This window comes from Silurus aristotelis (assembly GCF_946808225.1).
Source record: "Silurus aristotelis genome assembly, chromosome: 11".
Taxonomy (NCBI): Eukaryota; Metazoa; Chordata; class Actinopteri; order Siluriformes; family Siluridae; genus Silurus; species Silurus aristotelis.
This window is the reverse complement of record NC_139584.1, coordinates 21,786,735-21,799,277: the sequence shown is the minus strand read 5'-3', so window position 1 is coordinate 21,799,277 and position 12,543 is coordinate 21,786,735. Positions and strand designations below refer to the sequence as shown.

The 12,543-nt window shown below is 41.0% G+C and overlaps 1 protein-coding gene and 1 long non-coding RNA gene across 11 annotated transcripts in view; one reads left to right on the top strand and one right to left on the bottom strand.

Annotated features, from left to right (window-relative positions):
- The window catches only part of LOC310733293 (ERC protein 2), a 223,756-nt gene that overhangs the window by 45,285 nt on the left and 165,928 nt on the right, over window positions 1-12,543 (bottom strand). For all 10 annotated transcript variants that reach the window (XM_083554436.1, XM_083554438.1, XM_083554440.1 and 7 more), the window contains one exon: window positions 11,057-11,127. In XM_083554436.1, coding sequence (XP_083410562.1) covers window positions 11,101-11,127 — 27 coding nt within the window. In that variant the 3' untranslated portion in view covers window positions 11,057-11,100. The remainder of the gene's footprint in view (window positions 1-11,056; window positions 11,128-12,543) is intronic.
- On the top strand, window positions 3,521-3,900 carry LOC310733425. Its single transcript, XR_014535737.1, has 2 exons — window positions 3,521-3,710; window positions 3,754-3,900. It is a non-coding gene; the product is annotated as an uncharacterized lncRNA (long non-coding RNA).

The window sequence follows — 12,543 nt, the reverse complement described above, 5'->3', positions numbered from 1 at the left end:
TTATAAAACACACATTAAGGATGTTTAAAAAAGGATGGATGTGTGTAAACGTTTTTAGAAACAGAGAGAAGTAGCTACGGAGTAAGCATAGTTCCCCCTTAGGAACTCCAGCTGTGTCAAAAACACTTTGGGAACGCTTCTGCGTGTCCACACTCTGAAACACGTGTGTAATCAGTCCAATGAAGAGGCACGACATCACCCTGCCGGTGACCAGGAAGCTATTAAACTGCATGCGGTGGAGTTGGCACTAACTTCTGTAGTTAAGGAAGTGTGGTGTGTGTCTGTACTACCAAAGGTAAGAAGAAAATAATGGATAATGGAGCATGCACGGTTGGCTCTTGATGCTTCACTCCTGGAGAGCACTCTTGGAGAAGGGCACTCTCGCTCCTTGTGGTTCTGGCTGGCAATCAAGTTCCTGGGGTTCGCAGGTGGACCTGGCAGAGGGTTTGGAAATGGGCTTGTCCCTTACTCCTGCTTTACCTGCTAGTTCCAGCGCCTTTTCTCACGGATTGGAAGCAAAGGTTTATTTTACCTGTGAAGGGGGTGTTGAGCTTCACCTCTCTTCTTCCGAGGAGGGGGAGGGGATGGATTTGAGCGAACCCATAGACACACCCTCCCAGCCAGTCCTTTTTGAGGAGCTTCTGGAGGTAGCGACTCGTGCCGTGGCCAAGCTAGTTATTTAAGTCAAGTCAAGTCAAGTCAAGAGGCTTTTATTGTCATTTTTACTATACACGGTGGTACACAGTACACAGTAAAAACGAAACAACGTTCCTCCGGAACCCTGGTGCTACACTAAACAACAAAACAACAACAGCATAGAGCTACAACACAAACATAAAGTGCATCGAGTGCAACCTGGTGCAAACAGTGCAAACAAAAAACAGTACAGACAGACAGTGCAGACAGACAACACAAGACAAGACCAAGTATATAACACAAAAAACCAAGTATAGCGCCGACTAGTAAACCTGCTGTATACTTGATTATACAGTACTGTGTAAGGAGAAATGTAAAAACTATACCCAGGAGAGAGTACAAACAGAACAGAACAATGTAGTGCAAAACAACAGCAGCAAGGAGGTGCAAAGACAGCATGTAAAACTTCTACTCTAATACAAAGGTGCAAAGACAGCATGTAAACATTCTACTGTAATACAAGGTGCGAGTATAAATAATAATAAATAGATAAATGGTGGTGGAGTGGATCGAGATGAGTGATTGTGTTTAGTCCAGGTTGTACAGTTCAGTACACACATTTGAGTGAGTGTGTGTGTGTGAGTGAGTGAGTGTGTGCGAGTTCTGTTTCAGTTCTGTGTATTAAGAAACCTGATGGCTTGTGGAAAGAAACTGTTGCACAATCTTGTTGTTGCGGCCCGAATGCTTCGGAACCGTTTTCCTGATGGTAGGAGTGTGAAAAGTGTGTGTGATCGTCCACAATGCTGTGTGCTTTGTAGTGTAAATGTCCATGATAGAGGGGAGAGAGATTCCGATGATCTTCTCAGCTGTCCTCACTATCCTCTGTAGGGTCTTGCGATCCGAGACGGTGCAATTCCCAAACCAGGCAGTAATGCAGCTGCTCGGGATGCTCTCAATGGTCCCTCTGTAGAACATGGTCAGGATGGGGGGAGGGAGGTGGGCTTTCATCAGTCTTCTCAGGAAGTAGAGACGCTGCTGGGCTTTCTTGGTAATGGAGCTGGTGTTAAGTGACCAGGTGAGGTTGTCTGCCAGATGAACACCAAGGAATTTGGTGCTCTTGACGATCTCCACAGAGGATCCATCAATAATCACTGGAGATTGGTCGCTCTGTGCTCGCCTGAAGTCCACAACCATCTCTTTCGTTTTGTCCACGTTCAGAGACAGGTTGTTTGCTCTACACCAGGCAGTTAACTGTTGCACCTCTTCTCTATATGCTGACTCGTCGTTCTTGCTCGTTAGACCCACCACGGTCGTGTTTTAGCGAACTTGATGATATGATTTGAGCTGTGCGTTGGTGCACAGTCATGACTCAGCAGAGTGAACAGCAGTGGACTAAGCACACAGCCCTGAGGGGCTCCAGTGCTCAGTGTGGTGGCGCTGGTGCTCTTTGGGGCAACCAAAGAGATCGCTAGGGCCATTGGCCGTCTATAAACACCCTTGTAGCCTTTTAGAGGCACCACTGACCAAAGCCACCTTGCTGGAGCAGCTGGCAGCATTTCAGTGCTTGCTCCCACACCATTCTCTTGGGGCTGCTCGGTGGGCGCAGCACATCCACCCATCTTGATGTGCAGAAACAAGAGAATTGCCACTCACACTGCCCCTGTTAGGGATCGCGGGTGACGAACTAGGCCAAAGCCCAGGTAGCTGATGGATCTAAGGACCATCATCTTCAGTAAGAGGGGTAAAAAATCCTGACCCTTCAGGACTGTCTGGGGATCCTGCTGGAGAGAGGCAACATGCACCTCAGCATACGGTGCCTGCCCCACCTTGGTGCCCTCATCTCCAGCCCGGCACTGCAGTGGAATTGGGGGTCTCGCTGGAAGCCACAAGAGCTATATTAGGGCATAGCTCCAGCTCTAGGCACACCAAAGGTCAGTCTTGAGAGACTGATTCCCTTAAGAGGGATGTCTAAAATCAGGTCCAAGGACTGGTTTGTCACAATAGATCTGAAGAATGTATACTTTAATGTACCCATCCTGCCTTCACATAGAAAGTTCCCGAGGTTCGCTTTTGGGGGCGAAGCTTACCAATATTGGGTCCTTCCACTTGGTCTTGCCTTCTCACTCTGCACCTTCACAAAGTGAGGCTCTATTGGTTGACACTAGCTCAATCAGAGTATTTGGCGGTTCGGCATAGAGATGTTGTTCTTGCCCACATTGAGGTATTGGGGTAAAGGCTAAACACCAAGAAAAATGTGCTTTGCGGACACAGCTGTCTCCTGCTCAAATCGAATCCATCCTCATGGCTGTCAGGAGAGTAAAAGAGAGCCAATCACTCACTGTAAAGCAGTTTCAAAGATTGCTGGGTCTGATGGCAGCGGCATCTGACATGGTTCCGCTTGGCCTCCTGCATATGAGACCCCTCCAATGGTGGCTTAGAACCAGGGCATTTTCCCGTAAGGGCAACACACACCGCACAATCAAGGTCATGCAGTGAGCCTTATAGGCCTTAGACGTGTGGAGAGATAGCGGGTTCCTGTCACAGGGCTCTGCAATGGGCGCTGTTGTTGCAAAACAATAACAACGGATTCTTCCCTTATGGGATGGGGAGCGGCAATGAGTTGCCACACTTGGGGGTAGGGGCCCCATCTGCTGTGGCACATAAATTGCCTGGAGATGCTGGCCGTGCTCTGAAGCATTTCCTTCCAGATCTAAAAAGCCAACATGTTCTAATCCATATGGACAACACTTCTGTGGTATCTGACATCAACCACCAGGGGGGTCTGTGATCTCACCTCCTGTAGAAGCTGGCACATCAGATCCTCCTGTGGGCCTAAGGAAACCCAGGATGGAATCAGACGCCCTTTCAAGAGTCAGGAGTCAAAAAGCTTTTATTGTCATTTCAACCATATACAGCTGATGCAGTACACAGTGAAATGAAACAACTTTCCTCCAGAACCCAGGTGCTACATAAAACAACATAAAACAACAATCACAGAAACAGAAAAACACAGGGCCAAGAACTAGTGGAAAGATCCTCGCCACATAAAGTGCATGTGTGCAACTGGTGCAACAGTGCAAAAGACAACACAAGACAGTGCAAGACAACACAGGACAGTGCAGGACAATACACAATACACAAAACACAAAATAGCTCCGCCAGTAAACCTGTCGTAACAAAATAAGGTGCACAGTAGCAGAAAAATGTAAACAGAAAAATGTAAACAGAATTGTGCAATTCAACAATAGCAGCAATCAAAATAAAGTGAACAGTGGCAGAAAGATGTGGACAGAATATTGTGCAAAAGAACAAATCCCGAAATATGTGCAAAAAACGGCATGTAAACATTTTGTGGTAATGATTAGTGTGAGTGGTACTGAATAATGGGTATGCGAAGTGTATGATGTGTGTTGAGTCCGGTTTGTACAGATCAGTCACACAAAGTGAGTATGAGTGTGTGTTGAGTCCGGTTTGTGCAGATCAGTCACACAGTGTGTAAGTGTGTTTGTGTGTGTGTGTGTGTGTGTGTGTGTGTGTGTGTGTGTGTGTGTGTGTGAGAGAGAGAGAGAGAGTTCAGTTCAGATGTTTGTTGAGGAGCCTGATGGCTTGAGGAAAGAAACTGTTACACAGTCTAGATGTGCCGGCCCGAATGCTTCGGAACCGCTTCCCTGATGGTAGGAGAGTGAAAAGTGTGTGTGACGGGTTTGTTTAGTCGTCCACAATGCTGTTTGCTTTGCGGATGCAGTGTGTAAGGGCCAAGGGCCTTTCGAGGCAAGGGCCAAGGCCCTGTAAATGAAGACTCTGCCCTGAAGTGGTGAAGCAGATTTGCCAAAGAATCTACAGAGCACAAGTGGATCTGTTTGCGACTCAAGAGACTCCACACTGTCATCTCTGGTTTTTCCTTACTTATCCAGCTCTCCTGGGCTGGACACCATGGTGCAGGTGCACCTGTATGCCTTCACCCTGTTGCACTGCTCCTGGGAGTTCTGGAGAGACTTTGCCTGTTGTCTCCCTCTATTCTGAAAGGGTTGTCTCCCTCTATTCTGAAGGTTTACATGTCCACTATCATGGCCCATCATGCTTCGCTTTCTAAACAGGGTAAGAACCCACTAGTGACACGTTTCCTCCGCAGCGCCCGAAGGCTAAGGCCTCCAGTGTAACCTAGAGTGCCTGTGTGGGACTTGGCCGTTGTTTTGGAGTCCCTGTCCGAGCCTCCCTTTGAACCTTTGCCCAAGGTTCCTGTGAGGTTTCTCATGGTTAAGACTGTGTTTCTTCTGGCCATCTCCTCTCTCAAGAGAGAGATCTTCGGCCCTCTCCGTGGTCCCTTTTCTCCTGGAATTTTCTTATGGCCACTGCCTTCCTCTACACCAGAATGTGGTATGTTCCCAAGGTGCCCTCTACTCGGAGTGTGGCAGCCTCTAATGCATTGTCCTCTGGAGTTTCTCTCCAAGACATCAGCAACGCTGCAGGCTGGTCTACCCCGCTGACCTTCATCAGGTTTTATAGCCTTGAACTTAGTGCCACTCCTGGCTCCTTTGTCCTTCAATCTAGCTGTATCCATCCACACTAGGCAGGGACTGGTCAGTCTGGGGGTATTGGACACTCTTTCCCAAAGCGTTGTTGACGTAGCTCGAGTTCCTGAAGGGGAATGTCTCCAGGCTACGTATGTAATCCTGGTTCCCCGAGGGAACGAGACATTGCGTCTCCAACAGGGTAACATACGCAACCTGGAGACGATGATGCATGTATTCATGAATTAAACAAATAGATGGATGAATGAATTAATGAATAAATTAACAAACAAACAAAAAAGATTGAATATACAAACAAACAAATAAATAAATAAATGCATAAATTTACAAACTGTCTAAAAGGTGGCTCAACAGTTCAAATCGATTACTCAAGTCACAATATACTGGAATTCTACTTTACATCAAATGATATCACTCGAATCGAAAGGAAAGGTATATGATAATCAGAGTAAACACAGTAGATCTACCATGAGGCCTGCAAGGGGTTAATTTGTTAGTTATCTGTATACAGACACTAACAAAGCCCAGATGGCCAATAAACAAAGCAAGCCAAGTCAGTAAACAAACAAAAAAACCTTCTTCTATATAAAGTGACACCTAAACACTTTGGAGAAAACATTGAGGAACAATGTGTTATTGTGGCTTGAAAGAAAAAAAAAAAAAAAAAGCATCATGCTTTGGCACACGGTGCCTTATACTGCTTTTAATTTGCTATGCTTATTAAGAGATCTCAACTAGCAAAGCTTCCATAAGAACGGTGCTGCAAAGATTGCTAACACATTTGCAATGTTTCAGTGTTATTACCCCATTTTCAATCCTTTACTACCATGCACAAAGGAGCTCGCTGTATATTACAGCACACCAAGTAACAATTACACACATGTATGCACCACAAGATGTGGTGCATACATGTGTGTACCACAAGATGTGCACACACACACACACACACACACACACACACTCACACACACACACACACACAGGCATGCATACATTCACACATAGTAGAATCATCTACATGTACATGTACATATTCATGTGTAAATAACCTCAGGGCTCGCTACATATCATTATGTGTATAAATCAATTTATTTACTGTAAAATTTATTCTCCTGTAATTGAATTTTATTTTTGTAACTCATTCAGCTTTTTCTTAGAAAATTTAATTTTCCTGTTGAGATTTTAAATCTCATAATTTGTAATCTGTATAACATTATCCTTTTGGCAAAAAAAATTATAAATAATAAACACGTCATGTTTTAATTTGTCAATGTTACAATGTAGATGTGCTTATTGAATGAATATTTATGAATTCGGTTTATACATCTTGGTCTGGATTACTCAGATTACTTGCATCTTGCAGGATTCTGAAGCTTGTGGCTCTGAAAAGTGGCAATACAAAGTATAAGGACTTTTGAATTTTTAAAAGAAAAGAACAAATTTCAAGTTTGAGGGGAAACTACATTTATTTTATGACATACTCCCCTGCTACATTTATTTACTATTCCCAGCATTTAACTAACACCTGGGAAAATTCGACATAGAAAGATTTGTCAGCATGTTTGAACCATCTTACTGTAGGACAGCCTGCTTACTGTAGGACAGCTCCACTTCATCATCAAGTAACCACCACATCTAGGATCGTCACTGATGGGCGTACGGCCATATTTGAAACGTTTACACCATTAAAATATCTTACTGCTGCGATTCTTCTGTAGACATTCAGAGGAGTTTGTGTACCTTCATTCACAAGAAACTTCATCACCACATGCTGTTCCATGCATAGACTAACACTGTTGTCTGCCATCTTGATTATGGTCTCTGGATTGGCCCACGACATTTATTTATCAGTAATAGGACATGCAAGCCACTTACTACTGTGTGCAGTGCCACCATGCTAACATCCATTTTTATACCTGTAATATTAAAAGACCCTGTTATACTTTAACACTCCTCATATAAGGTTTTTGGTACGTTGTGAGCATAGCGTGAGACCAACATTAGGAGTCCATAAACTTGACGTTATACTAAATAAGCTGAGGCTTAATAACAATGCTGTGCTCATTGTATCTATATGTGCCTCTTGAGTATTTGGAAGGAAACCAGCACATTCAGCTAGCATAACTGGATAACAGTCATGCTCCACTATCATCCACACTGGATGATAAACAAGTAGACTTTGGGAAACAATTAAATTAATTAGATCCTGATGGGAGTATGGTGTTGCAATATTCCTGATAGAATTTTCTCATCAATATATTTATTTATTTATTTACAAAAAAATTTAATTTCTCCTCTTTATCATTAAAATCAGATGCTGTGTATTTTCTGGTGTTTAAGTACAAATGTCACATTCAATAATCTGCTCAGACATTCCTTACAAATACAGTATTGTCTCTTTCCTGCTTTGTTTTGTGTTTGTGTCCCTCCTCGGGAAAAACATTCCTCTTTGATTAGAGAGGCCAGGAAGGCAAAAAAGAAAAACTGTAAAAGCATCCTGAGACCAGCTAGTCATAGCTAAGCACATACTTTTCGACTTTATGTCTGCTTTGCTAATTAAGTTTTATAAAGGAACCTGCTAAAAAAAAATAAAAAATAAATAAAAAGTAGTAGAAACCGAAATTGTAATGCCTTGCGTTAAATAGAGGGGGGAAAAAACCTTGAACACTCAAGCAAAGTTTTGTCAGTATGGTGCAAGCACTCACACATGCACTGAGAAAACCCAGGCAGTGAGATGAGTTATGCTGATAAGAGTAAAGTAAAGCGGTGGAATACAAATCTGCTGGATTATGGGACTTGTGGGTGGATGAGAGGTGGAGGGTTTCGATTACCACAAATACTGTGTGTGTGTGTGTGTGTGTGTGTGTGTGTGTGTGTGTGTGTGTGGTTGCAAAGCCAGACTTCCCAACCACTGACTGCACTGGGAGTAATTAATTATCAAGAGTGAAACTGATCTATATGTTTTAATAATTAATGCAGTCAAAGTTCTGTTCATCATACCTTTAAGAGTAGAAAGTTTTCTTTTGCTGCAGACACACAGTGAGAGCACTCTTACAAACTATCACCAGGACAGCAGGGTTACACTTGTGGTTTCTTTAAAATAGTCAGGAACGGCATGTATTTTCTGACATGTAGTGAAGTAAAAAGTAAAATATTACACATTAAAATGTAAAAAAAAAATGTTAAAGTTTCCCAAATGATATCCACATAAACATCCGTGCTGTACAGGAATGAAGTAATGAACTTACTTTATTACTGTAAACCCTTAAAGCCAGTGGTGTAAAGTATTCAAGTTCTATAAATGTACTTTGTTACTGTACTTTGGCTAGCAAAAAAGGCAACTTTTATCTTTTACTCTCTACTCTACATTTATAATAAAATTTATAATTCAATACATGTTCTCTTTACTCCACTATATTTATATTGATAATGACCGTTACAATTACATTTTGCAATCAGTCAGTCAGCTGTGAATATTTGGTTAGTCCAGCATTGAGGTGTACAATTTGATTTGTATTTTAGGAAATAAAACCTCAAAAATTGACTGTGTTAGGCTTTCACTAACACGTGTCTTGGTGTTGAGAACTAGCGCATCTTTGAGTCTACGTTCAATATGAGTCAAATACTCAAGTACTGCTTAAGTCAGATACTTTAATGCGTGTTAAATCACCAGAATATATTTTATAGTCTTGATTCTTCAAAGTAGCCAGCTTTTGCTTTAATGACAGCTTTGTACACTTTTGGCATTCTCTCAGTCAGCCTTATGAGGTAGTCACCTGGAATATTTTTCTAAAAATCTTGAGGAGTTCCCAGAGGTGTTGAGTACTTGTTGCCTGCTTTTCCTTTACTTTCTTATGGCAAACTCATCCCAAACCATATTAGCTGGATTAGATCAGATGATAGTGGAAGCACAAATGTCTCTTACATAACCTGGAATTGTGTGTGGGGGGTCAGTAAGCTGTTGGAAAACAAATGATGGTCCCACGAAGTGCAAACCAGAAGAGATGGCATGTTGCTGCATAATGCCATGGTAGCCATGCTGATTGTGTGCCCTTAATTTTGACTAAATCACCAACAATGTCATCAGCAAAGCAAAGCAACACCACACCCTCACACTTTCTCCTTTAATGCTTCACAGTAGAAAGCACACATTCAGGAACTGTTTGTTCACCCTCTGTATGTCTAACAAAGACATGGTGGTAAAATAAAAATTTTCGACTCATCAGACCAAAGAACAATTTTCCACTAATGTCCATTCCTTGTGTTTCTTGGCAAAGCAAGTCTCTTTTGCATGTTGTACTTCCAAAGTAATGGTTTCTTTGTCACAGCTTGACAATGAAGGCCTGACTGAAACAGTCTTCTTTGAACTGTGGATGTTGAAATATGTTTGCCAATTGAACTCTTAGAAGCATTTACTGTATGTACAGCTACGATTTCTGAGGCTGGTAATTCTAATAAACTTATCCTCTGCAACAGAGGTAGCTCTTGATCTTAATTTTCTGTGGCAGTCTTTGTGAAACTGTTTCATCACTGGTACTGGGATGCACAGAAATAATAAATAACTTACATTATTTCTGTTTGATTTATTATTTGATTCTGAACTATGTTTTATTTTGGAAAATTACCGGATTCTCTACGGCACATATGTCTATTACTCACGCTTGATGCATGTCATGATGCTTGCCTCGGTCACATGTCTTACCTACATCCGCTACCTTAACACATAATACATTACTGTTAAATTAAAACCCCCAAGCTAGCAAAATGAACAAAAAACAACACAGTTAATTCACGTTTATTATTTTTAGAAAATACCAGTTATTATGCCAGTCGTATCGTTTTATTTTGTTGTATTTACCCCCACACCTTAAAGGCAGGTCCATGAAAATATTGTCTGACATTAAACCGGTCCGTGGCGCAAAAAGGTTGGGGACTGCTGGTCTAAAGCACATTAAGAAGGCAAGAAATGTCACAAATGAACACTTTATAAGGCACAGCTATGAACTAAAAGCTGTTCAAGGTGACTGCACCGTAAATCTGATGAGAGAATGACATGAGGATGCCAAGCTGTCATCAAAGCTTTGGACAATCTAAAATATAAAAACATATTCTGGGTTGGTTGACGCTTTTTGCTTAATACATTCCATACGCGTTCTTTGATCATTTGAATGTTTTCGGAATTAATGTTCAATGCTAAAAATAATAAAAATAAAGAAAAAACATGGAAGTAGAAGGTGTGCTCATACTTTGACTGGTACTGTATTTTACTAACAGTAATGCAACCTTCTCAAACAGTCTATCATATCTGACCATGGTGCAGAGACAGAAATAATTTTTTTACAGTCCAACATTCTTCACTTTAATGTTTTTGCCATAAAACGACCTGAAGCCTTTTAATTAATATACATACACACACATTCATACAGATACACACTAACTCACTAACTACAGGTAGGCTGGGTTGTTAAATTTTACAGGTGTTTGTGTGTGTGTGTGTGTGTGTGTGTGTGTGTGTGTGTGTGTGTGTGTGTGTGTGTGTGTGTGTGTGTGTGTGTATGTGTGTGTGTGTGTGTGTGGGACAAGTCTTCTGGTTCTTCTCACTCTGTCATTTTAACAAGGTATAAGCTGTAAAATGTTCATAGTCTGTGGAAAGCAAACATGTATGGGACTTTGTGGCTCAACAGTAATTCCAGTTTTGCTTCAAACACTAGCTTGGGTCCAATGCACACAGCATTTTTTTAATGCAAGTGCCATTGAGAGTTTAACATTTCCTGAATAAACCTTGCTTTATTTTAGCTAGCCCCCAGGGGCTAATTCAATTACAAGCAAAGCAGTGCAAGCAGCAGAGAGAAAATGAGTGGGGGTTGATTGTCATCATTATCACTCACCCTTTTGAACAGAAGATGAGCAGCAGGCCAGAGTAGACCAGGAATCAAGCCCAGATGCCTTCTTCATCATCCTAAAAAGAAATAATGATTTTTTTTAAAGAAGCAATACATTTATATTTACATTGTGGCATTTGACAGAGGCCCTTATGCAGAGTGACTTACAAAAAGACTCAGTAGCAATACATTCTAATACATGTTTAATAGTTTATAGACTATGTTTATTATTATTCTAAAAAACTCTTCTGGGATTGAATAGTTGGAAAATGAAAGATTTGAATTTTTATTATTTTAAATAAATGTATGCACATATGTATGTATGCATGTATGATTATATATATATATATACATAACAGTTTTAACTATATGAATAGTGACATAGGACATAGTTTAAGGGCTAAAACAAAAGTCAGAGGTAAACCACACACAAGCCAGATCATTAACTCGATATTTTCAGCGACACATTAGTGTGTTGGTGCAGCAGGTTAGAACTGCCAACTCACAATGTCTGTATCCCTTGTACAGTTAAACGCTTGACTTACTCTTTGTGTGACATTTTACATGCTCTTACTTCCTTACTCCAAAAAAAACAAGGCAGTAGGTTGCCAGGCCACACTAATGTACCCCTATAAATGTGTGCCCTGTGATCCTATCCAAGGTGTCCCACCCAGTGTTCTTGGGATGTGCTTCAAGAACAGCCACAAACGTGATCATCAACCAGGATTAAATATGGCTAGCAGAAGATGAATGAATGAAAAAATTTCAGTTTCTCATACAAAATGGAAGTTGACTGTTTTCTTGAATAAAACAAATAATATATATATATTGATAAATGTTCAAAGGAAGTACACTTCCTGGTAGTGGAGTCAGGCTTTTGGACATTGTAGAGCATGGCTTTATAGGTCATGTATCAAGTATGTGAAAGCCTCACTGTATATTTCATAGTATTCCACTTAGGGCATTTAAGTATGGCTTTGTGTAGAAAAGAGACAGAGAAGGAACCGAAAGACTCCGAAGATTAATGTAATACATTCGATATGGACCATCGTTAATCACACTGATTATTGTAGTGGACTGATGGGAGTGGGGGGGTGCATTGGCCAGCTTGCATAAACAGAAAGCCAACAATGTCACGCACATTGTCAGTGTTAACCCAATGTGGGTTTGCTTTTAGTATCTTAAAATGTTTAGTTATATAAATAAAAAAAATGATTGTAGCAAAAGAGAAAGTTTTATTTTTATATATTTATATTAAAATACAGCATTATGTAAATTCATAAAATTTTCAGCGCTGATCATTCTGCTAAACTATTTGGAATGAAAAGACAACAAAGACCGGAGAATCTTGAATTAAAAGTAGCACAGTTTCTTTGAAACAATTCAAGTATAGCAAAATGCAAAAACTGGAGATGCGATATTTTCTTTAAAGACACACTGGTGGTTTAACTTGCACTGATGGGAAGGAAGGTATTAAGTACAAATCCATTATG